Source organism: Helianthus annuus, chromosome 6 (genome assembly GCF_002127325.2).
Source record: "Helianthus annuus cultivar XRQ/B chromosome 6, HanXRQr2.0-SUNRISE, whole genome shotgun sequence".
Classification (NCBI taxonomy): domain Eukaryota; kingdom Viridiplantae; phylum Streptophyta; class Magnoliopsida; order Asterales; family Asteraceae; genus Helianthus; species Helianthus annuus.
In genome coordinates this window covers 31,050,381-31,074,265 of record NC_035438.2, presented here as the reverse complement: position 1 = coordinate 31,074,265, position 23,885 = coordinate 31,050,381, and the positions used below count along the sequence as shown (strand labels likewise).

At 35.2% G+C, this 23,885-nt stretch overlaps 1 protein-coding gene across 1 annotated transcript; it reads right to left on the bottom strand.

Moving 5' to 3' along the window:
• Positions 1–17,637: 17,637 nt before the first annotated feature.
• LOC110865131 lies at positions 17,638–20,880 on the bottom strand. Its single transcript, XM_022114354.2, has 7 exons — positions 20,158–20,880; positions 19,838–19,924; positions 19,558–19,764; positions 19,077–19,241; positions 18,926–18,979; positions 18,663–18,809; positions 17,638–18,234 (listed from the first exon to the last, which is right to left on the bottom strand). Exons 1-7 carry the CDS (start codon positions 20,512–20,514, stop codon positions 17,857–17,859), a joined length of 1,395 nt encoding a protein of 464 aa, XP_021970046.1. The 5' UTR covers positions 20,515–20,880; the 3' UTR covers positions 17,638–17,856.
• Positions 20,881–23,885: the final 3,005 nt, after the last annotated feature.

Below are 23,885 nucleotides of genomic sequence, written 5' to 3'. Positions count from 1 at the left end.
TTGATGTATATTCTCGTTGACAGGTGATTGAGAAGAACTGCTTTGTATCTGGGCAATATCAACTGCTTCCAACAAAGGTTTTATTGATGGTGGAATTTGTGAGGTGAGGATAGGGGTGGAAAGAGAATTTACCCCGGGAAGTGAGCTTTGGATGATGGAATCAAGTGATCCCAGAGCATCATAATTTGGTGTCCCTGTGTTTACAACCTGATCTTTTTGTGAAGATGCAGAGGAGTTTGAGGCAAGCATGAAGATCTTTCTTCCATCTGCTGTGAGGAAGTAGCAGCAGTGGTTGTTGATGACATTTGTTTTGCCACTGGCAGTGGCTCTGGGATCTCATCTTCCAAAGTTGCCCTTTTAGTGGGTTTGGGGGGATTTTTTGATGATTTCTTTTTGGGCTTTTTGGTAATGATAGGTGTGGGTTTCATAGCAGTGGTTGTGCTACTATGATCACCTGGAGCAGTGGGCTCAGCAGCAGATACCTGAGGAGCAGTGGTAGCTGCTAAAGTCTGCTCAGGAACCTCTGCTTGTCTTTTGGAAGATTTCGACATTCTTTTGAATGTTTCGCAGTTAAACTGTTTATTTGAAAAGGAACCCCCTGTGTAAGAACATGGGCATTATCTTTTGAAAACTTTTTCTCAAAATAATAACTCAAAAACCTTGGAAATAGTAAGAAAGCCTTTTTATCAACATTTTTGACCAAGTAATTAAAGATTTCCTGGGAGTAATTAAAATTTTCTCCTTGCAGGATAGCATAACCCAGATATTGAATCTTCAAGGGGATTTCATTAAAGGTAGTGGTTTTGTTGGATACACACATAAGGAGGGTATGAAATAAAAACCTTGTAGCAGATAGAAAACTGCCGTTTTGTAAAGTATCTTTTTGCATTTCTTCTTCATACCCTCTTTCAAGGAAATCCCTTTGGTACTCTATTTTAGGAAAAGAACTTTTACCTTCCAAATCATTGAGTTCAAAAACTTCAGAAATCGATTGAGGTGTGATGGAGAACTTTACATCCTTGATTGAAGAATTTATGGCTACAACCTTTTTGTTCACCTTTTCTAGGGTTGCATTTTTCCAAAACTCCCTTTGTGTAGTCAAGTAAACGGTTGCATCACAAGTTAACAAAGTTTTGTACTTTGTGGATGAAAGTGTGTCGATGATGGAATCAAAGATTCTGGTTTCACTGGGTTTTTCAAAGATACCCAAGTAATTGTGTGTAAATTTAAATGGAATCTCAATTTTCGGTGAATCCTTTTGTGTGGTTTTACTGGATTTTTTCACCAAGATTGAATTGGGGATGAAGAAGAAGAAATGAAGGCGAAGAGGATTGTGTGAAAGTTTTGAGGACAATTGTTTTAGAAAGGAATTTTGAATTACAGTAAAAACCCTGTTTGGGGTTTTTGATCAGGGTTTTATAGACATGAAAGGTGACTGCTGACGTGGCAGCGGTTACAAAGATCTAATGGTCGAAACACTGTCCACATGACAAGCTCTGATGGAAATGAAGGACAAGTATTTTATGAAAACCACTGATAGAAGAAGACCAGTGGTTGTAATGGTGACAAATGAAAGCAGTGGGTAATTTTTACTATCAGTGGATAAAAACACTGATTTTGAATAACAATGCTTATCAAAGAAAAGAGGAAACAGACTAACTTTCAAGAAACAAAACAAAACAAAACATTCCATTAAAATAAAAATACCACCAATAACTCTTAATGATTGAATACAAACCACTTCACTATAACAACTATCACTAAACTTAACAAAACTACTTATAAGGAAAGTAAAAACCTACGTTTCTGTCACGACCCACGACCCCATCTGGCCGGAATCGGTGCCGTGAGCAGTCCAGTGGTACCGGTGATTATTTTTGAAAAACATTGCAGCGGAAATTTCATCAGGACCGTGAGTTAGGAAAAATATCAGAGTTTATAAAACACCGGATTTGACTTAAATGGGATAAACCCCTGTTTTACAATGGTAGCTTTTATAAAGATAAATTTTATTTTATAAAACAATATTTCTTTAATTTGATTAAAATAACCACTTCTTGATGCCTTTCAGTGCCGTATCTAGCCTTTATTCCAATCTATGGTAATTACCTGAAACATGTTTGGAAAAGGTTTTGTCAGTGGAAAATACTGAGTGAGATCATTCCATTTTTATAAAATATTTTGTTATGCCTTACAGTATTAAGGTTTTTATATTTATTTGTATTTACCCTACTCAATCAGTATTTTGTCACATAATGGCAATTCCAATATAACAGCAATAGTATCACCCATTGGCTTACTTTCGTCCAATAGTGAATTTATCAAATAACTATACTTTACTATTATTCAATTTATCTGTGATTCCGATGACAAGGTCATATCACTGTTGATCATTCTTTCAACTAGTGACTCCGGTCATATCACTGTTGATCATTCTTTCAACTAGTGATTCTAATCATAACACTGTTGATCATTCTTTCAACTAGTGTCTCTGGACATATCACTATTGATCATTCTTTCAACTAGTGATGCTGGACATAATGATGTCCCATGACATTACTTTGTCAAATATATTATGTATGGCACAAAATCATATAATCCAGAATAATGACATTTTATGTCAACTATCAAATATGTTAATTAACTAATTGTAATATCATGATATAGTAATCTGACTAAAAGTAGAATACCTTAATTTATTAACAATTAATAATATTAGTTATAATTGTGGTCATGCTAACTTTCTGGTAAATAGTAAAGAGAAACAAATAATGTATAATACCTCCCATACCAGTAGTTATTTATAAAATATAATAACTTAATCACTGTAAGTATAACTGGTAACCATTTAGGGTTTTTAGAAAGCATTTTGTAATATAATTGTTTCACAAAAAGGTGATAAAACTATGATAAAAGAGTATGGACTCACAAACGGTGAGAAAAGAGAAATGAACTCACATTGCAGATTTCTATAGGCAAAGTTTAGTCTACAGATGAGCCTTGATATATTGCTGCTTCAATTTGGGCAGAGTCTAGCCTACTGATTAACCTAATAATAATTTACACAAACGGGGTTGTAACTATTACAGCAGTTACGACAATTCACGAGATTAAACCCTCACAACGATTAACAAGTGCAATACTTAACAATTCAATCGGATTCGCAACGAATAACAGAGCATAGTCCGAATTCGAACAGCACTCAAATATTCAAGTCGAAATCACGATGAATAACAAAGTATAAGCTCAATTTGAGCAGCACCCGGACAATCGTTGGATAGTTACAATCGATCGGACGTTGAATCGTAATAGCGATCGAGTTATTACCCTGATTGCGGCAGTGTTTCGAGGCGTGTGTGTGTTAATTGTGGTAAACAAAGCATAACTCCGTCTAATTTCCGACTTTGTTCGTCGTTCAAGTGCCCAGAAGCAAGTGCCAAGGCCTGCTATTTATACACGAAATTGGCCATGCTTACGGACCGTAAGCCTGAGCCCTTACGGTCCGTAAGGGACACCTATAATTCTTTGGCTTGCCCCCCACGGGACTAGGCCTGATGAGTCAAAATTTGGTCCAATCAGATCTAAGCAACGAGTTATTTTAGATAACTATCAACTAGGGTTTGCCCCCCTTGAGTTTTAGGGGCCCTGATCCTGATTTCGATTGTTCTGAAACTTTCAGGTTTTGTGTAGAATTACTTGGGTGTCTTAATTAGGTTTTCCTATTGAATAAAATAATATAATAAATAGTGGTTTTGACGAGGGTTGTTACATCCTCCCCACCTTAATAAAAATCTCGTCCTCGAGATTTGGGTTATGATATTTCTATTAGATTTATGTCATAATTTAGTCAATAAAACTAGATTCTTAAGGTAAATGACACAAAATTAAATTTTGTGAATACTAGTTGTATAAGTAGGGTTCAAAAAGTTCAACTGAAATAGTTCAAGAAATCGATGACAACCGAATGAGATGAAATGATATAGTTTCGAATGGGACTAGGTTCAAGCCAACAGATATATGATCAAATAGATATCTGTTATTTAGTGAATGACTTTTTAGAATAAAATTCATGGTCAAAAGAAAACTTACTTTGATTGGCAACTGGGGAAGACTCAGAATCAATAAGGTCAGAATGAAATAATAGCACGAAGATGATTGTTAATTATCGAATCATATCAAGAGAAAAATCAGGGTGTTGACATTATTGAATTTGCAAGGATACACTGAAATATAACAGAGTTTAGTGTATCATTGTCTTAATACAATTGTATCAAGACTACTTTCAAATGAGGAGTCAAACGAAAGATATGCGTGGGTTTTGAATGATTCGTATGTTTATAATAAGCTACAAGTTTATAACGACTCTGCAAGGTGTCGTAATGATTGGAATAATTTCAATAATTACGGTGCTCGAACAATTTCACCGTAGAATCAACTGAAAGTTTAAATGAAGAAAACTTGGATATTCATTTCAAATAGGAGTTTCAATTTATAATGAAAAGACCAAATGAAATATTATAGAATTTTCAATAAATGATGAAAGAAACGTTTAAGAAGTACACCGGAATATGATACGAATTTGTGTACTGTTATCTTAACACATAGTTGTATTAAGACTGATTAAGAATATGAACCAAAAATTAAAATTCGTATATTAGGAGTGAAATTGAAAATAGCTCCAGCTACAAATTTATTATGACGCCACAAGGTGTCATAGTGATTGAAATAGTAGCGGTGAATGAAACGAGTTTCACCATGATGTAAATCAAATGAAGTAAATCCGAATGTTTCAAATAAATTATTTTGGATTGAAATTGAAATATTGAAGAAAGTTTTTCGATCAAAGATGATAAAGCAATAAAGATTATGAAACGCTCGATTGCTGATATAAAAATCATTTAAGAGATACACTGAAATATGAAATGAATTTGTGTATCATTATCTTAGCACACGATTGTGTTAAGATTGTTTTGATAGAATAAATCAAAATGGATTCAACATAAATAAATAATTAAACCCGTATGTAAGAGGTGCAACGAGATTAGCACAAGCTTCAAATTTGTGAAAACGTCACCACAAGGTGATCGTAACCAAATAAATGATTCAGTGGAAGTGGAAACCAAACAAGTTTGTTATGGATCTGAAATGGATGAAATATTTGATGGAATGTATTTATTTATGAACTTTTATTTGTACTAGGGTCAAATAATAACTTAACTTTATATATCAGTGACTACGTCTGGAATCATTTCTGCTTCTTGTGTAGTAAGTACGTATGCTCGCGCGTTCTTCTTAGCTACGTCTGTTGTTCTAGCCTTGTTGTCAGATGCTTTGGTTAGTTTCGGGCAATATGGTTTGATGTGTCCGGTTTCCCCGCAATTGTAACAGACGTTAGTTTTCCTTCTACACTCTTCCTCTATATGCCCAGTTATTTTGCAGAAGTTACAGTAAGGTGTTTTCCTAAAACGACATCGTCCTGAATGCGTTTTATTACAGTTTCTGCAGATAGGTTGCTCCAATGACGGTTCAGTTTCTTTCTTCTTGAATTCTTGGAAAATTTTCTAGGCTAACTCTTTTTTCTTGTTTTCTTCTCTTGTGCGGATTAGTCTATCTGTCAGCATATTAGCTAGTTCAACTGCTTCTTCAATAGTCTGTGGTCTAACGGCTTTGACTATGTCTCGGATTTCGCTAACTAATCCCCAAATATAACGAGAAATTAGTACGGGTTCTGGCGAAGCCAGAGTTGGTACCATTCTTGCATATTCGAAGAATGTTGTCGTATATTCGCGACAATTCACATCTATCATTTTATGATTTAGGAACTTGTTAGTTATTCTTTCCTTTTCATAAGGAGGACAAAATTTTCTTTCTACTATTTCTTTGAATTTTTCCCAGTTTATGGCATAAACCATGTCCCTTCCTTTTGCCTGAAGAATCGTATTCCACCATTCTAAGACTTCTTCCTTAAAGAGATTAGATGCATACATCACCATATCTTCTTTGGCACACTTGCTGATTGTAAGAACAGCTTCTGTCTTTTCCAACCATCGTAGAGCAGCTGTGGCACTTTCACTGCCCGCGAACTCGGTTGGTTTACATGCTAGAAATTCTTTGTAGGTACACTCGAGAATCATGGCCTTCTTTCTCTTGGGGAATGGGGTTTTGGTAATATCATTATTGCCACTATTGTCACTATGGTTAAAACTATTGTCACGGGTATGCTTGTTACTCGTAACTTTGGTGGGCTCTACGGGATTTTTAACAGCTTTAATCATTAAAGGTAAAGCATTAGTTATTCCTTGAGCTATTAGATTTTCTATAGCATTTTTATCCAAAGGATTTTCATTATTAGTATGAGCTTCTGGATTATGTGATACTTCATTCGTCATCTGGATTAATATCACAGAATAATTAAAACAAAATAATACCTCCAGGATATTATATGTGCATATTGACATATACATATTCATGTACAACACATAAGTTAATTTGTATTAGTTTCCTAACTTTATTGTTTAAGTATTAAAGAACACCTAAATAGCTTAAACAGGAGGCTTAACTTATACTAAGGCATCTTTTCTTATTCAACCTTTGAATGTTATCAGATGTGCTACCAGTTAATAGCAATCTCCTAACTCTTTTATTTAAGCTTAAGTATTATTATCACAACACTTATAGGCTTAAAGCAGTGGCTTAGCTCTGATACCACCTTCTGTCACGACCCACGACCCCATCTGGCCGGAATCGGTGCCGTGAGCAGTCCAGTGGTACCGGTGATTATTTTTGAAAAACATTGCAGCGGAAATTTCATCAGGACCGTGAGTTAGGAAAAATATCAGAGTTTATAAAACACCGGATTTGACTTAAATGGGATAAACCCCTGTTTTACAATGGTAGCTTTTATAAAGATAAATTTTATTTTATAAAACAATATTTCTTTAATTTGATTAAAATAACCACTTCTTGATGCCTTTCAGTGCCGTATCTAGCCTTTATTCCAATCTATGGTAATTACCTGAAACATGTTTGGAAAAGGTTTTGTCAGTGGAAAATACTGAGTGAGATCATTCCATTTTTATAAAATATTTTGTTATACCTTACAGTATTAAGGTTTTTATATTTATTTGTATTTACCCTACTCAATCAGTATTTTGTCACATAATGTCAATTCCAATATAACAGCAATAGTATCACCCATTGGCTTACTTTCGTCCAATAGTGAATTTATCAAATAACTATACATTACTATTATTCAATTTATCTGTGATTCCGATGACAGGGTCATATCACTGTTGATCATTCTTTCAACTAGTGACTCCGGTCATATCACTGTTGATCATTCTTTCAACTAGTGATTCTAATCATAACACTGTTGATCATTCTTTCAACTAGTGTCTCTGGACATATCACTATTGATCATTCTTTCAACTAGTGATGCTGGACATAATGATGTCCCATGACATTACTTTGTCAAATATATTATGTATGGCACAAAATCATGTAATCCAGAATAATGACATTTTATGTCAACTATCAAATATGTTAATTAACTAATTGTAATATCATGATATAGTAATCTGACTAAAAGTAGAATACCTTAAATTTATTAACAATTAATAATATTAGTTATAATTGTGGTCATGCTAACTTTCTGGTAAATAGTAAAGAGAATCAAATAATGTATAATACCTCCCATACCAGTAGTTATTTATAAAATATAATAACTTAATCACTGTAAGTATAACTGGTAACCATTTAGGGTTTTTAGAAAGCATTTTGTAATATAATTGTTTCACAAAAAGGTGATAAAACTATGATAAAAGAGTATGGACTCACAAACGGTGAGAAAAGAGAAATGAACTCACATTGCAGATTTCTATAGGCAAAGTTTAGTCTACAGATAAGCCTTGATATATTGCTGCTTCAATTTGGGCAGAGTCTAGCCTACTGATTAACCTAATAATAATTTACACAAACGGGGTTGTAACTATTACAACAGTTATGACAATTCACGAGATTAAACCCTCACAACGATTAACAAGTGCAATACTTAACAATTCAATCGGATTCACAACGAATAACAGAGCATAGTCCGAATTCGAACAGCACTCAAATATTCAAGTCGAAATCACGATGAATAACAAAGTATAAGCTCAATTTGAGCAGCACACGGACAATCGTTGGATAGTTACAATCGATCGGACGTTGAATCGTAATAGCGATCGAGTTATTACCCTGATTGCGGCAGTGTTTCGAGGTGTGTGTGTGTGTGTTAATTGTGGTAAACAGAGCATAACTCCGTCTAATTTCCGACTTTGTTCGTCGTTCAAGTGCCCAGAAGCAAGTGCCAAGGCCTGCTATTTATACACGAAATTGGCCATGCTTACGGACCGTAAGCCTGAGCCCTTACGGTCCGTAAGGGACACCTATAATTCTTTGGCTTGCCCCCCACGGGACTAGGCCTGATGAGTCAAAATTTGGTCCAATCAGATCTAAGCAACGAGTTATTTTAGATAACTATCAACTAGGGTTTGCCCCCTTGAGTTTTAGGGGCCCTGATCCTGATTTCGATTGTTCTGAAACTTTCAGGTTTTGTGTAGAATTACTTGGGTGACTTAATTAGGTTTTCCTATTGAATAAAATAATATAATAAATAGTGGTTTTGACTAGGGTTGTTACAGTTTCAACTCCATTGACTCATTAACTTGTCTAAATATCTCTAACATCTGTGCCATTAACTGAACATCTTTGTTCCCACTCTCACCATTATTCAAAAGTGTCAGGTCACGAACAGCAGTGGGAAGCAATAAACGCAACGTCTCAGTTACATCATCACGAGAGCCAACTCCAGTCTTCAAAGAATTGAAGCATTTCCTCAGATCTTTAGAAAACTCAAACTCAGCTTCCAAATCTTCCATCACTGCTTTATAAAACAGTTCCTTCAAATCTTCTCCTTGATTACTTGATGAAGCCATTGAAAAAAGTTAACTTTTTAATTAGAAATCGGTAAAACTTAAATAACTTGAGATACGATATACATGAAATGTCAGCATATATATATATATATATATATATATATATATATATATATATATATATATATATATATATATATATATATATATATATATATATATATATATATATATATATATAAGGCTTATAGACACTAACGCGGAACCATTAATGGCATCAACGGTTACATGATGTAAAAATTGGTCCGGGAAACGATACAATCATACAAAAAACTAAAGAGACACACGTTTACATACATTTATTACTATAAACACACAAACCATTAATTAAACACGGGAAACTTAAACTGGTACACGGCTAACTATGCATCAATCAACGAAAATATTAATTACCCTTTAAATTATAACGAAAATATTACAAACAAAGAAAAACATGCATGTTTAAGGGAAAAGAAAATACACACATAAAAAAACTCCAACTCAACAGAGTATCATTACCAAAATATAATAACCATCATCATACATAAAAAAACAACATAACTAATCTTCGCCAAAACTGTCGATTTCAATCACCTCATCCCACTTCCAATTCTTCAGCGCCTTTACCCTTTGATTAATTCTTCTGAAATTACGAGGCTAGAGAATAATATGTCAGTCACTCATCTAGAATATTAACTAAACACAACTAAACATATAGATATGGAACCAACCTTGTTGATCTCATGCTTTATAGAATTGTCGGGACAACCAACCAAAGCACCAAACTCCAAGTCAAAGCCTTTAGATTTGTTCTGAAATTTACAAAACAAAATATAAGCAAACATAATAATATTCAGCATAAATATCACCATCTATCACTAACAAAATAATTTACATACTTTAACATAAACAATTTATCTTTGCAGCTCCGATTGAAGACATAGTCAAGTCAGGAAGTACTCCAAACAATTCTTCAAACTGAAAAACAATATACTCATTAATAAAATAAACTACCATGTTGAACTAAAACAATGTTATCTTACAGTTATAAAAGAATTATTACATACATATCCAGTTTCATCAGATATCTTACTCAACTTTTGAAAATGATCATCCACAAAAATGTTGTCAGCCACAACCTGGAAAAAAAACAACTAATAATCACTGTTGTCATACTATATTACAAAAATAAACCAAAAAACACAGTATCTGTAAAAAAACACAATGATTTTTAAAAATAAACAACATGATAAAATATTTTACAAGAATTATTACGCACGTTTCCAACTTCATCACATGTCCTGCTCAACGTTTGAAAATGATCATCCACAAAAATGTTGTCAGCCACCACCTGGAATAGAAAAAAAAACAACTGTCAACCACTGTTGTCATAGTATATTACAAAAAAAAAACAAAAAAAAAAAACATCACAAAAAACACAATAGCTGTAAATAACACAATGATTCTAAGTAACACACAATATCATTAATAATAACAGAAACTTCAACATAAACTTGCTTCTAAATGTACATTCTCATTAGAGCAATAAGAAAATTCATGCAAATGACCATCCACACACTCGTCAGCTACAACTTGACAAAAAAGCATGTCAATGATTTTATACTATAATAACACAAAGGATTCCTACAAACACAAAACGATTGTAAAAAACACAATGCTATCTAAATCACAATACTTGACAAAACAAAATGATATTACATTTCCAACTATATTAGAAGACTTCATATCTGCTGGCTGCTTCATTTCCACAACGCTGTCCAACCCAGCAAACTGAAAAACAATGCATCATTATTCAAATAAACAAACATGGTTACATAAACACAATACCATATAAATTAACAACTTACATTTTTCCCCGTAATTGAATCCTCATCATACACAGCTTTATCCATCGATCATAATTGAAGCAAAACAAACAAACTAAATAAGAAACCATTATCGAAATATAACAAACATCATAAACACATAAAATATGTAACCACTGTAATATGCTTTATTGAAAATGATGTAATGCAAAGCATGCACGGACATATATATACATCTTGTATGCTAACTACCACGTAGAAGTTATCCAAGATGAACCGACAAGGTTGAGGGAGCGTACCCACGAAGCGAGAAACATGCAGAAAACACAGCAAAACTTAACTGGCGTTGAAAAACAAACTGCCAATTTTTTTGGGTTTGAACGGATGAGATTAAATCTTGAAGGTAACCACCTGAATTATTACGGTCAGGATCTACTTGAACGTGGGTTTGACTGACGGTTGTTTCGCGGCGAACAATTTATTAATAATATCCATCTGCTCAAATCTGGAAGTAATTATGAACACATCATGAATCATTTATCCCTTTTGAAGATTTAAAGATTTTCTATTAAGTGAAGAGTGTTATAAGGTTAATTCTGAATTTCGTTCACAAAAAAGGATTAGCTATGAAATTTTACTCTCATCTACAATCAAAAGTAGCTATTAAGTTTTACTCTCATCTACACTCAATAGTTTAACACAAGTAGAGAATATTAGAGGTCATATTTGCTTTAGAGTCCTGATCTCCTTGCTAAACAAAAAGAAATTTGAGTAATACTAATTTTTTTAAAAGAAAAATATTTTGAAAATATTTTTTTTCTTAAAGATGAAGAAAAGAACTACAAAGGAAGCCGACCTGTGTCATATTTATTAAACTGAAAACACTTTATGTTTTTTCACAAAAATATAAAACACAATCAAAATTGTTAATATTCATATTAAAAAGATTATTTTAGTTACTGTTACTATTTGACATAATATGACCACCAACCGCGAGCAATAGAATGTGAACTCTTTTTTATCTTGATAAACATACCTCTCAAATCTGAAGTACTTATCATCTCATATATAATGCTCAACAAAACAATTCCTTCATAACATTTTAAGACCGAAAAGATTTTTTTAAGGGCAACAAACAAACCATTTAATTACTTCTCCAATCAAACAATACAAAAGGAAAACTAAAAGAACACAGCAGCTAAAAACTGTTAGCTCCCAACACAGACAGCCCCAAACAAAAAACCCCAACACAAAGCCCACACCAGTACATCAAGTACTCATACAAGTTACATCAATATCACGCCACCGCTCCTACGTAAGGTCATGCGACCTAGACCAGTTCCTAACCCAAAGATAACCCAGGACCTCTATTTCTTCCATAATGATTCCAATGCTAGCTTGCTTTCTGTTGAAAACCATGTTGTTTTGGCTTTTCCAGATACACCATAAGGCCGTTTGGACAACCAAATGCACCACTTTTTTCCACTTCAGAGACCCTCTAACATGACGATGTATCAACACCAGCTCCTTTGCCTCAAAGGCATAGAGAGGGGAGACCCTACACCACCATGAAATAGTGTCCCAGATAGTTTGGGCCAAACCACATGCAAAAAACGAATGATCTTCTGTTTTGTCATATTCACTGCAAAATACATACCGAGTAGAGCTAAGATGGAAATTTCTCCTAGCCAAAGCCATCGGGGTGGGAATCCGATCCTGACCCACTTGCCTAGCCAAAAAATTCACCTTAATAGGCGTCTAACTGTTCCAATCAAAACTAATCCCATATCTAGCCTGTTGAAAATGTAGCTTAAGACTTTTTACTGAGAACACACCTGATGCATCCAGAGACCACTTCCATCCATCCATTCTCGGCCTTAGCCCAACCAACCCGAGCACCTTTGACAAGTCCTGGAGCTCCCTTAATTCTACATCAGATTGAAGTTGTCTAGACCATTGAAACTGTAAAACAACTGCCCCATCCACCAACCTGACCCGCTCTGCTACAGCCACATTCTTCAACCTTTCCAGCCCGAACAGAATAGGGAATCTGACCTGGAGAGGAACTTCCGAAACCCAACACTCTCTCAAGAACTGTATGTTGGCGCCATTACATGGAATAATCTTAAACAAACTTGCAAGACCCAAATATTTGCTATTAAGTAAATCAATTATAAGGTTAATTAAGGAATTTCTCTCGCAAAAACCAATTAGCTATGAACTTGGTTTTAAAAAGCGATAGGCGCACAAAATTTGACGAGGTCTAAAATTGAGGCGTGAAGCGCAAAAGCGGTGGGCTTTTCTCTGAGCAAGTAATGTTGAGCACTTGTACAGAGGGTGTAAAATTTCTAGAACGCTTAGCACTGCATGATATGGAATGTAGCGAAGTTAGAAATTAATATAAGAAAACAAAACACAAGCACTATGGGTGGATTAAAAAGTTAGTTTTCCTTCTCACACCTTAAAGTCAGGTTCATGATTTCTGCAGCAAATAAACGAATCCATCCCAGTTTGAAAACATAATCAATGAAAATCATTAAGTGCTTACTGAACCCTTTGGCGATAACTGATGATTTTTGAAAACCTTACAGTATATGCAGATGACAAGAATGAATAGATATATGCATCAATAATTAGACTCATTTATTGCTTAAATAAAACAACAATTTATTTATTCCCTGAAGTGATGATTTTGAAAACCTGAAGCATTCTATTTACAAATAGAAAGAGTGTAATCCAAACCAAACATATTCACACACTATCAAATTCAAATCATCAAACCAAACACACCGTAATAACTTTGCAAGCTGGTACCTTTGGGATTTAAGAACTGGATGCCTGTTTCATCCTTAAAGATCTGAAGATGGTCTTCAGGATCTTCAGTCCCATCATAGGTTTTGATGTGGGATGACATTTTAATCTTCGTTTGAAAATCATAATCGGCTATTTGTTGTGAAAAGCATGAGAGGTTGCTTGGCTTATAAGGCTTGGCCAAATCTTTTTCAACCCTTGTACTCACATTGTTGCCGTTTCCTTGGGTGGCGAGCACTTGGTTGATGAAGTGCTGCCAAGGGAAACTGGCCATCATCTGGGTCATCATCTGGGGCATAAAGTTGAAGCCTTGAAGACTTCCGAGTGCAACAGAGCAGTTAATTCCCAAGGGAGTGCTCATAACGGCACTTCGTGCCAAGGGGAGTACCGACAAGGCCTGTTCCCATGAAGTCGTCGTTGAGGGTGGAATACTCGTCACCGGGGACTGTAGGAGCTGGTCAAGGGTCAGCTCATAGCCCAGTGGAGCACCACTTGTAGCTGGTTGGGATGAGAAGAGTAGGTATGCTGTAGGATTTGGCCTTGCGGACAGATATGAGTTAGGGTTTGGAGGATTACTAGGACCAGCCTCATCCCTAGATGCAAATGGAGGGATATGAGGTCCAGGAGATAATGTCGGTTCGAGTTCATCATAGTCTAAACGAATCCTCACTCCCTTGTCCCTTTCTCTACTCACATATTGGTTGAGGAGAAACCTCAACTCAAGGAAATTGTTGGCGACCCCCTCAGGGGTAAGCTCGACATGTGATGGAGCGCTAGTGACACCAACATTAGGGGATGGGACCTCTGATCTGGATGGGGTAGGTGTGCTGAACGTCAGAAACTCAGGAGCGCCTCCCGACGTCGAGAAGGAAGCAGGTGTAACCGCCTGAGCTTGACTAGTACCCGGGGCAGAAGTGTTAAGGACTTGATTAACTTCTCCAGGGGATCCACTTTTTGACATGGTAATTTCAAGAGGATGGAGCACACTACTAGGTCTTTTTGAAGAAAAATAGTGGCGTAGCCCCACGGTGGGCGCCAACTTGTTGATGCAACAAATAATAGACCAAGGACAGTAGCTAGGCTGCTTAGGCAAAAGGGGTTGAAGGGTTCAACTTTGCCTATCGCAGGTCGTGGGGTCCCCCCACGTTAGCAAGACGTGGAGAGAGGTTCACTAGTTTATTTTTATTGTTTGCTAAAGATCCTCCTCTGAAGTGTGTTCAGATTCGGATGAATGAGCAAACGGAATGTGTGTGTTGGATGTGAAAGGGAGTAACTCGCATGAAGCAAGTACTCGAAGTGAATGACCAGAGATCTCAGGAATCAGGGCTGGTCAGGAATGTCCTGCTTAGTAAATGAGGTGTCTGTTTTATAGGAGAAGACATCACTCAAAGAGGAATGCATTTGACTAGTGACCATGCTTGCAGTGGGGGACTTACCCTTTCGGGGGTTGAAGCCTTTTGACCCGCGGATAAAAGAGTGTGCTCTGTGGACCTGCATTGCTTTTGCGGCTAGTGAGTTGGTGAAGTAATCCAGAGACATGACTACTTACTGTTCCGTGTTACTTTATTTCAGTTCCCCAGGTTTTTAACCTTTGAACCATTTTGCCTTTTGGGCATTCATGTATTGAAGTCATTTATTTTTGGTTTTGGGCTACCCCCGTCATCAATTACCTTGCTAAATTGAGATAGAGGATGATAGTAGCAAAAATGGCGTCTGGACGCAATAGGCATACAAACTCACATGAAGCCTAATTTTTCCAATTTGGGTGTAAATTAAATCGATGATTATATGCTTTCACATTGGAAGAACAAAGATGAATGTTCAAACGAAACCGGGAGGTTCCTCTGCACGCTGTTTTGTAGGGTTCTCATCGAGAAAGAGGATTTGATTTGTAGAACGTGGGAAGAAGCAGTTGATTGGTAGAACGTGGGTGTGATTGAAGATGTAACTGCCCTAAAAGAGGAGAGAGACTCTAAACCTCCAGTGGTTTTACAGTTATTTTGGTGAGTTTAAAGGGCCAAGATTTAATCTTAGAAAGATCTAATGGATATTATTCATTTTGATAGCGGTTACAAACCACGCTGTGTTGATGCTTGGCCTGCGTTGCGGGGCGATGACCGAATAATTCTCAATCAATTAAAAAAACACTACTATAATTTTGCTAGTAAAAAAAAATTAAAACGATGATAAGACCGTATTTTTTTGGCTCAGGGCAAAACTGTAATTTTTCAGGACTAACATGACTGTAATTTTACACTGGGGCAAAATTGTAATTTAACCAGGAAAACAAACAAAAACGATGGAGAAAATGTAAATTTAATTTGAGAGCAAAATCGTAATTTGGCTGGGAGGAAAAAAACTAATGGCAAAACTGTAAAATTAAACGGGGCAAAATCGTAATTTTGAACCGAGGGCAAAAGTGAAATTTTTAGCTGGGAGCAAAAGCCTAAATATATTTTTAAGTGGGGGTAAAAACATAATTTTGAACTGATGGCAAAATCGTAGTTTTAAAACGGGATAGAAGCGTAAATTTGTTGGGCCAATAGGAGAGTGTCAGGCAACTGCCTAGCACTATTCTCTTTGCCGCCCATATGACCCAATAAGAGGGCAAGGACTATTCCCGCCTACAGTAGTGTTTCTAGGTATTGAAAAGTTATGATTTGAGAAAATAAGAAGGAAAAAAGCTTGATGGCTATGCAGGAGTGGAAAACATGGGCCATGGGCCGAGAGTACATGCCTATGCAGGTCCATTTTCAATAAATTATGTTAGTTAATGGGTCGGTTTGAATTACATAATTCTTATTTGTTGTTAATGAGTCACTTGTATGAAAGTAGCTAATTTATAAGGGTCCGCACCTCCCATCATCACCACCATTGCCATTGCGACTGTCACCATACTCACCACCCCAACCTCCACCGCAAACACCATCGCTGCCAGCATCATCGCCACCACCTCCATCATCACATTGGCAAGACGTGTAGCAATACTTTTACTTGTCTGATCATATGTTTATTATTTATACTTTCTTAATATTTTTTTTCAATATAAATCATTATATATTTATACTTTGTTATTATTTTTTTAGGTAACAATCAAAAGTCGATGGCTTTTGGAAGGAGGTCCCCTCTAAATTTCATGCTTTGATGCAAAAAGAACCGTACCAAGCAGTGGCGGATCTAGGATTCCGATCAAGGAGTAACGTGTTATAAATAAGCCGTAACGAAATCGAAAAAACGTCAAATTTTTCCAAAATTTACACTAATTTTTCCAATTTTTTTCCGACCAAGGGGTAGCGGGGGTTACCCCTACCAAAGAGGTAGGTCCGCCCCTGGTACCAAGGAAGGAGTGAACTCAATTGGCTCAAAGTATTGAGAGATAAATAGGAAGATCTCAACGTTTTATGGTTATTACAACAATGCTTATGTGAATCGGCCAAGTGGGGCGAGTGATGTCCGATTTTTCTATAGCTATGTCAAAATACAAGACAAAAGAAGGTAGTGTGTTCCCACACGTAGGAGCTTGGGAAATCTTAAAAATTTTTCCAAGTGGGCACCGATTCCTAACGAGATGGTGAGAGCAAAGAAAAATATTATGTATCTTTGTCTTTTTTAAGATATAATGAAATTCATTTTTCTGAACAGTTTTATTTAATTTAGATAACTTTTAGACAATAATATTTTTCTTTAGAAAAGGTGATACCACACCATATAGGATGATAAATTTAGATAGTGGATAAACATGATATTGATGTAAAGGATTATGGTAGTCATAAGGATCATGACCACAAAATATAGCCTAATAGTTATCCATTCAAATAATTTCATCCCACTTTTAAAATGACATGAGCCAATAGCTCACACCAAGGACCAAGGGTCCGAGCCCAACTTATCAATACATACGCTGGGCCTAGTTCTTGTCAACATATTTTAAACGGCTCATTTTTGAATTTTTAGTATTTACTATTCAACAAACTGACTGGAAAATTTAGTTAATAATTATACGTAAAACAAAATTAACATAAACTAAATGAAAAAAAATAAAAAAATTACATCGTAAAATCATAACATATGGACCATTTAAATTCAAATCGGCAAATTTACATGATTTCATCGAGATCTATAATTCGATACAAACCCTAAAAATCGAAAGAATAACCCATATAAAAAGAAACCTGACCACGAAATCAAAGAAAAATATAACAAAACTGATTGTAAAAACGTCACCCATGTATTTGTACTCAACGGATGGCTCAACCCAACCCATTTTAAGGGCATTTTGGGTTCTTACCCGGCCCACCATAATAAATATAATTACCCCAAACATTATTAATCCCGCCTCTAATATCATAGCAGTTTGGATTATCGGCTAATACTTTCAGATTGGACAATGGGATTAAACTGTTATCCCAATCAACAACTTGCATGTTCCGAAAATATGAAGCTTTCCCAAACCCTTCGCCTGAGAAATGCCCACTTCCCATTTCGGTTGAGGTATGAGAACCCGTGGCTTGACTATTCACAACTTCACCCCCGAATTGTACCATACTAGCGTGATCCCGAAGGTGAGTGAACAAAGAGGCCGGCCAATATCCAACCAAAACCCCTGATCCGAACTCGAGCCACCAGTTTCCATGTTTTGGATCCTGCATAGATTTAGCCCTAAATACTTAAAAAAAAAAAACATTTGAAATCATTTTATTCTTGAAACTATTTCATATAACGTTATATATATTTTATATCTAAAGAAAGAAAAAACATAGGACATAATTTCTAGATAGAGTACAAGCCAAGACTACTTTGAAACCTATGATGACAATTCCACCCCCTAAAGAAACCAAATGATTCGTATATCTCTTTTTTACTTTTCCTTTATACAAAATCAAACCTCTTTATTCACGATTATATTATTATTATTTAATTCTTTCTATATTTACAACATACATTTTGTAGGACACTCTTATTAACAATTATATTATTTTTTAATTATTTTGTGTATTTACAACATACATTTGTAGGACATTTAACCTTTATATTTATTAAAACGCGGATTTGTGAGGTAGTTAAGAATTACCTTCCATATCAATAAACTAATATCAAATTGTCCCCCGTTATAGGACGATGTTGGAGATATGGCTGCTCCGATTGCAATCCTATTGTTTGTCTGAACGAAACCCGAGCAAAGTAGATTGTAGCATCCAGTTGCTTGATACGCATCGGTCTACAGTTTTTTATAACAATATTAATAATAATAATTCAGAATTAGATACAAAATTATTCAATATTAACATTTTGTCACATATTATACAAATGATCAGCTAGAAAGTTAAATCTTACAGTCCAGTAAGTGAAGAATCTAGGGTAGTTGTCTCCATACAACTCTGGGCTAACCTGTTAGACACAAATTTTGTACATATATTAGCATATATGTGTGTGTATATGCATCATGCTGGATATGTATGTATGTGTTTTGAGCTAAAATATATACCTGCCAACCAGCTTCAATTGTGTTGAGGTCATCACCAAAAGAACCAGAAATGACCCACATTTGTGACAAACTGAATTCAAATCTATCTGTCACCTTTGGATCCCACACATTTATGCTGGCTTTTGCTCCATAGTATTGATCTCCACTCACATAACCAACTGCATGCTGTTCATTAGCCACAACATATATAATACTTTTAGCAACAAATCTTTGGTTAATTAATTCACTCATCAACAGAAGTAAAGAATACCACTTACTTGAATATTATAATTACAAAAGTTATTATGTTTCCAAAAAATAATATTATAGCCTTACTGGAATACTAATTACAAAAATTATTATGTTTCCAAAAATAATATTACAGTTATATTTTTATAAACTATAAGTTATATTTATATTTATATTTTTTTAAATCATCTTTTTTAAAAAAAAAAAAAAAAAAAAGAAAAAGTAAATGGAGGAATTTTAAATTTAAACTTACCTCATGTCCACCATTAGAAGAATCTCTTCTCACCGGTCTTGCAATTTTTCTACCGAATCTTTTGATAGAACTTGCTCGTAAAATATCTTGTTCGGTTGTTCTTCTGATCGGAATTGTTCCCTCCGGGCAGTATTCGCCGGATAAACTCCATAGTTGATACATTTCCGACTCATGATGATGATGCCCGTATGGTCTTTCCGGTGGGTCCTAATTATCCAAAAAGAAATAACAAAATAAATAAACAGAAGAAAAATAATGAAAGAAGTAAAGTTAAACCCACCAATGGCTTTGTTCCTTTCAGCACAGGATGGTCAAAAGCTGGCTGGTGATGAACCATAACACAATCCAATATGTCCCCATCTGGGCTCTGTGTCAAAATTTAAAAAAAAAAGAACTATAAATCAAAAAAATGTGAATTGATTGTATGATATTGACAATTAGTGAAACATAGTACAATCAGCTTGTAATCTAGCAGTACATAGGTGTGATGGAAATATGTCATTTCTATGAGTTTAAGGAATCTAGTCAGATAGTGGACAAAACGTGTAAATTTAACAGTATGACTAGTAAGTGTGTAAGTTAGCGGTTCTAAAAAATTACCTGAATTGTTTTGACAGACGGCTTGTTGATTTTCAAGAGATGAGTTCTAATGAGTCTCATTTTCTTTGACTCTTCACCGGGCCGGAAAGTCTGATTGAGGCGCCGGAAATCTTCGAATTGTGAGGCGGAAACCGCAGTGGAAAACAATAGGAAGAAAACAAAGGAGGAAATGATTGGAAGGATCTGAAAACTAAAAGTGGAATGCATTCTTCTTGTATGTACTTGTGTTCTTCCAAACAAATCTCTGTCTGTTTTTTGTTTTTGTTTTTGTTTTGTGCATTTGCCTTCTTCTTGTCGCCTTCTGAAATCAAAACAAAAACAAGTTTCTTCTGTTTTCTCCCAATGAACACTAGCCATTATTCCAAATAGCTTCCGGAATCACTCAAACGCCATTATCGAAGCTTCAAATGATGTTTTTTTAGAAAAAAAAAATGATAATGAAAACAGAATCCAAGTTATGTGCACATACACACTCTCTCTCTCATCCACTAATGTTCTCTCTCTAGAGTTTCTATTCTATTCTAATTCTGTTCCTTGATTTCTATGTTCTGACAACAACAACTTCAAGGTAGCAGGCTATTAAATAGCTCAAATATTGATGATTTGAGCACCAAAAATGGGGAGTTTTGTGTTTTTTTAGAGTTTAAGCATGTGGGGTTTGCTAATAAATATTGGGTTGTGGCCTAGACATGCAATTTTTGAGAAATAAAAATCGAGTAGTGAGAGAAAGAGGGAGGGTGGGGTGGTGGGTGGGGTGGGGGGGGGGGGGGGTAGGAGGGGTGGGGGGGGGGGGGGGGGTGTGAAGTGTTCAGTCTTCAATACATAGACCAGAACTTTACCTTTTATTTACCACTTAAAGTTTCATTTTGAACCATCATAGTATGCTCTAGTGGTGGTTGCGGATATTTAAGTGTCAATTATAGTGGATCTGAATAATTTTTTTCTTTCCGTTCTCAAGTTTGAGTCTAGATAATATGGGTTTCTCATTAAAGGGTTTAAATTGGAGATCTATTGTGCAAGTGAGCCTTCTAACGCTGACCCAGTTAACACAAGGTGTATTTACCAAGTGTTGACCAGAACTTTACTTTTTATTTACCACTTAAAGTTTCATTTTGATATTCATTTACCAAGTGTTCAATCAAAATTCATTGCTTTCAAAACATTTCTTATATGATTGTTATAAACAAATACTGAATTTTAATAATTCTAACTATTCGTTGTTGGTCGTTAATAATCTTAACTTCATAAATAATCAATGGCAGTCTCAACTATTAACATATTAGTCTCCTATAGACCCTAACTAATAGACCCCTAACACCGATAGTCTTTAATTGCCGGAAAAACGTTTTTGACAGAAAAAGTTTCTAAAGATCCGATTTAAGGTTACAAAGAGGCTGGGACGAAAATGTTGAGTTTTCCGACGACCTCAATAATTGAGGCTTTTACTGGAAAAAAGGTTGATAAAGGTCCGTAATAAGGTTACAAAGAGGTTTGTGACGAAAAGATTGAGTTTTCCGGCGACCGGAGACTAATGGCGTTAGAGTTCTGTTAGTTAGGGTCCATTGGAGGCCAATATGTTAATAGTTGGGACCGCCAGTGGTTATTTTTGAAGTTCGGACTATTGGCACACGACGAATAGTTGAGATTATTAAAATCTAATATTTTTTGTTACTAGGGTATGTTTTATCAAAATATAATAAATATTCATGTTTTTGTAATTTTTATGGAATGATTTTTCGCCTTTAGGCCTTATGTTGTGGTTTGCCTATGAACAACACCACTTCCAAATGGGGGGTTTTGATTGGCTTTATGACCTACAAAATGTGGTCTACAAGAGGCTCCCTTTTTACGCCTGTCATTACACTCATAAGAGCCCCTTTACCCCCCCCCCCCTCCTCCTCGTACTCACTGAGCGGTGTTCAAGGCATTATTGCTTGATGTGGAGGTGGGGCATCACTCCATATTACCCAACCTTATACATATTTATATAAATCTTTAATTTGATTAATTAACCTTTTGATGCGCTTGTTATGTTATAACTAAAGTTAACTGTTGACATCTTGTATTTTTACCTATTATATAACTAAAATTAACTGTTGACATCTCATATTTTTACCTATTATAGCAAGTGAAAAGTGGTGTTACATAACATTTTTTCAGTTATAACATGTTAGTTGAATACAATAAACTTATAAAAAGCATTATGTTTTTACGAAACAAACCCTAAATTTTATAGCGCAAATATATTATATATAATTTACATGCAAGTAAATATAGAAAAGGGAGTGATATACTTTACTTTGGGGTGACAGAAAGGAATTACACTTGATTCTGAGTCTCAAAGTTGCCCTGCTTGCTTTAAGTGCTTCTCTTTCACTTCTCCCTATATGTTCTTTCTGTTACTCTCTTCTTTTCTAAATATTCCACTATTTACCCTCATTACAATATATATTTAATTAATAAACATAATCTTAATACAAATTGCTGATTATAAATAATCCCAACCTGGTAGTTTCAATCAATGCAATTGGTTTACGTTATACCACCCACTCACAAGATTCTTTTTCTCACAAAACCCTGCCTGTTATTTTACACAACCATGTGTTGGATCAGTTCTGTTTAAATGTAATGGAAAATATGAATAATACCTGTTACAGCAGACAGGCCAGCAGAGAATCCAGTCAGAGATGCAGCCATTGAGTTCGACATGATTGTCAGGATGATCTGGTTCCTCCTTAGGGTGTAAGTTATGATGGTGATGAAAACCGAAGTAGGGTAATTTCGGTTATGGGGAGAGAGCCGATTTGTTTGATGTTATGAGGGTTGTGATTGTGTAATGTGTGTAACCCTTTAACTCTCTAATAAGCCCCTTATTTATACACCCAAGAGGAAACCCAATTAGTTAATAAGGGTAATATGGTCCATCAACAATTACCAACTAATTATTAATAGGTTAATAAATATATTTTGATCTAATATAATATAAATGATTATATAGGCTACAAGATTAAATATTACATTTTATATATTTAATCTCACACCATGTAAGTATATACACACCAAATTTCATTTTTATTACCATATTTAGCGCCTTCCCCCTCTCCTCCTTCTTAGATTTTTAAATACAGATTGTTCGGTTCGACTAGGAACCGGACATCCCATTGGTTGGGTTCAATTGTTTTGGACTATCAATGGGTGAACTAGTTGGTTTTTTGGTTAGGGGCTATTTGGCAACTTCTGAATCGTTAAGTGTTAACCCAGTAAGAGGTCTGAACCAGTAAGAGCTAGTATAAAGTTTAATTGTTCAGAGGCAAATGTCTGACCAATTTAGATTAGAGGTCTTAACCATTCAGACTCAGTATAATGTTTAACCATGCAGACATCTGCTTACGAAACAAACAGTTTGAACCATTATAAGTGTTGAACCAGTAATTGGTCTGAACCATTGAGAGCCCATTAAGAGCTAAACAAACAGCCCCTAAGACTGGCAAACTGTTAGGTCTGGACGAATCGGATTTAAGAAATTTTAATTTGTGGCTCCTAATTTTGTAGAGAGAAAAGGATGAAACTTAATGTGAGACAATAGATGGTGAGTTAAATTAAACTCAAAACTCAGTTTTGACTCGATTATAATATACAAACCTGTATATTTTTATACTATTAATATTATATATTTCTTTTTCCTTCTGCTTCAATTCACTTATAAACTTATAGTGTACATTTTTTTC

Coding starts and splice junctions, on each gene's coding strand:
- LOC110865131 (XM_022114354.2), bottom strand. CDS start 20,514: ATGGCTAGTGTTCATTGGGAGAAAACAGAAGAAACTTGTTTTTGTTTT. Junction 19,765..19,837: donor TGAAAGGAACAAAGCCATTG/GTGGGTTTAACT, acceptor TTGGATAATTAG/GACCCACCGGAAAGACCATA. Junction 18,235..18,662: donor TTAGTTTATTGATATGGAAG/GTAATTCTTAAC, acceptor AAATCTATGCAG/GATCCAAAACATGGAAACTG.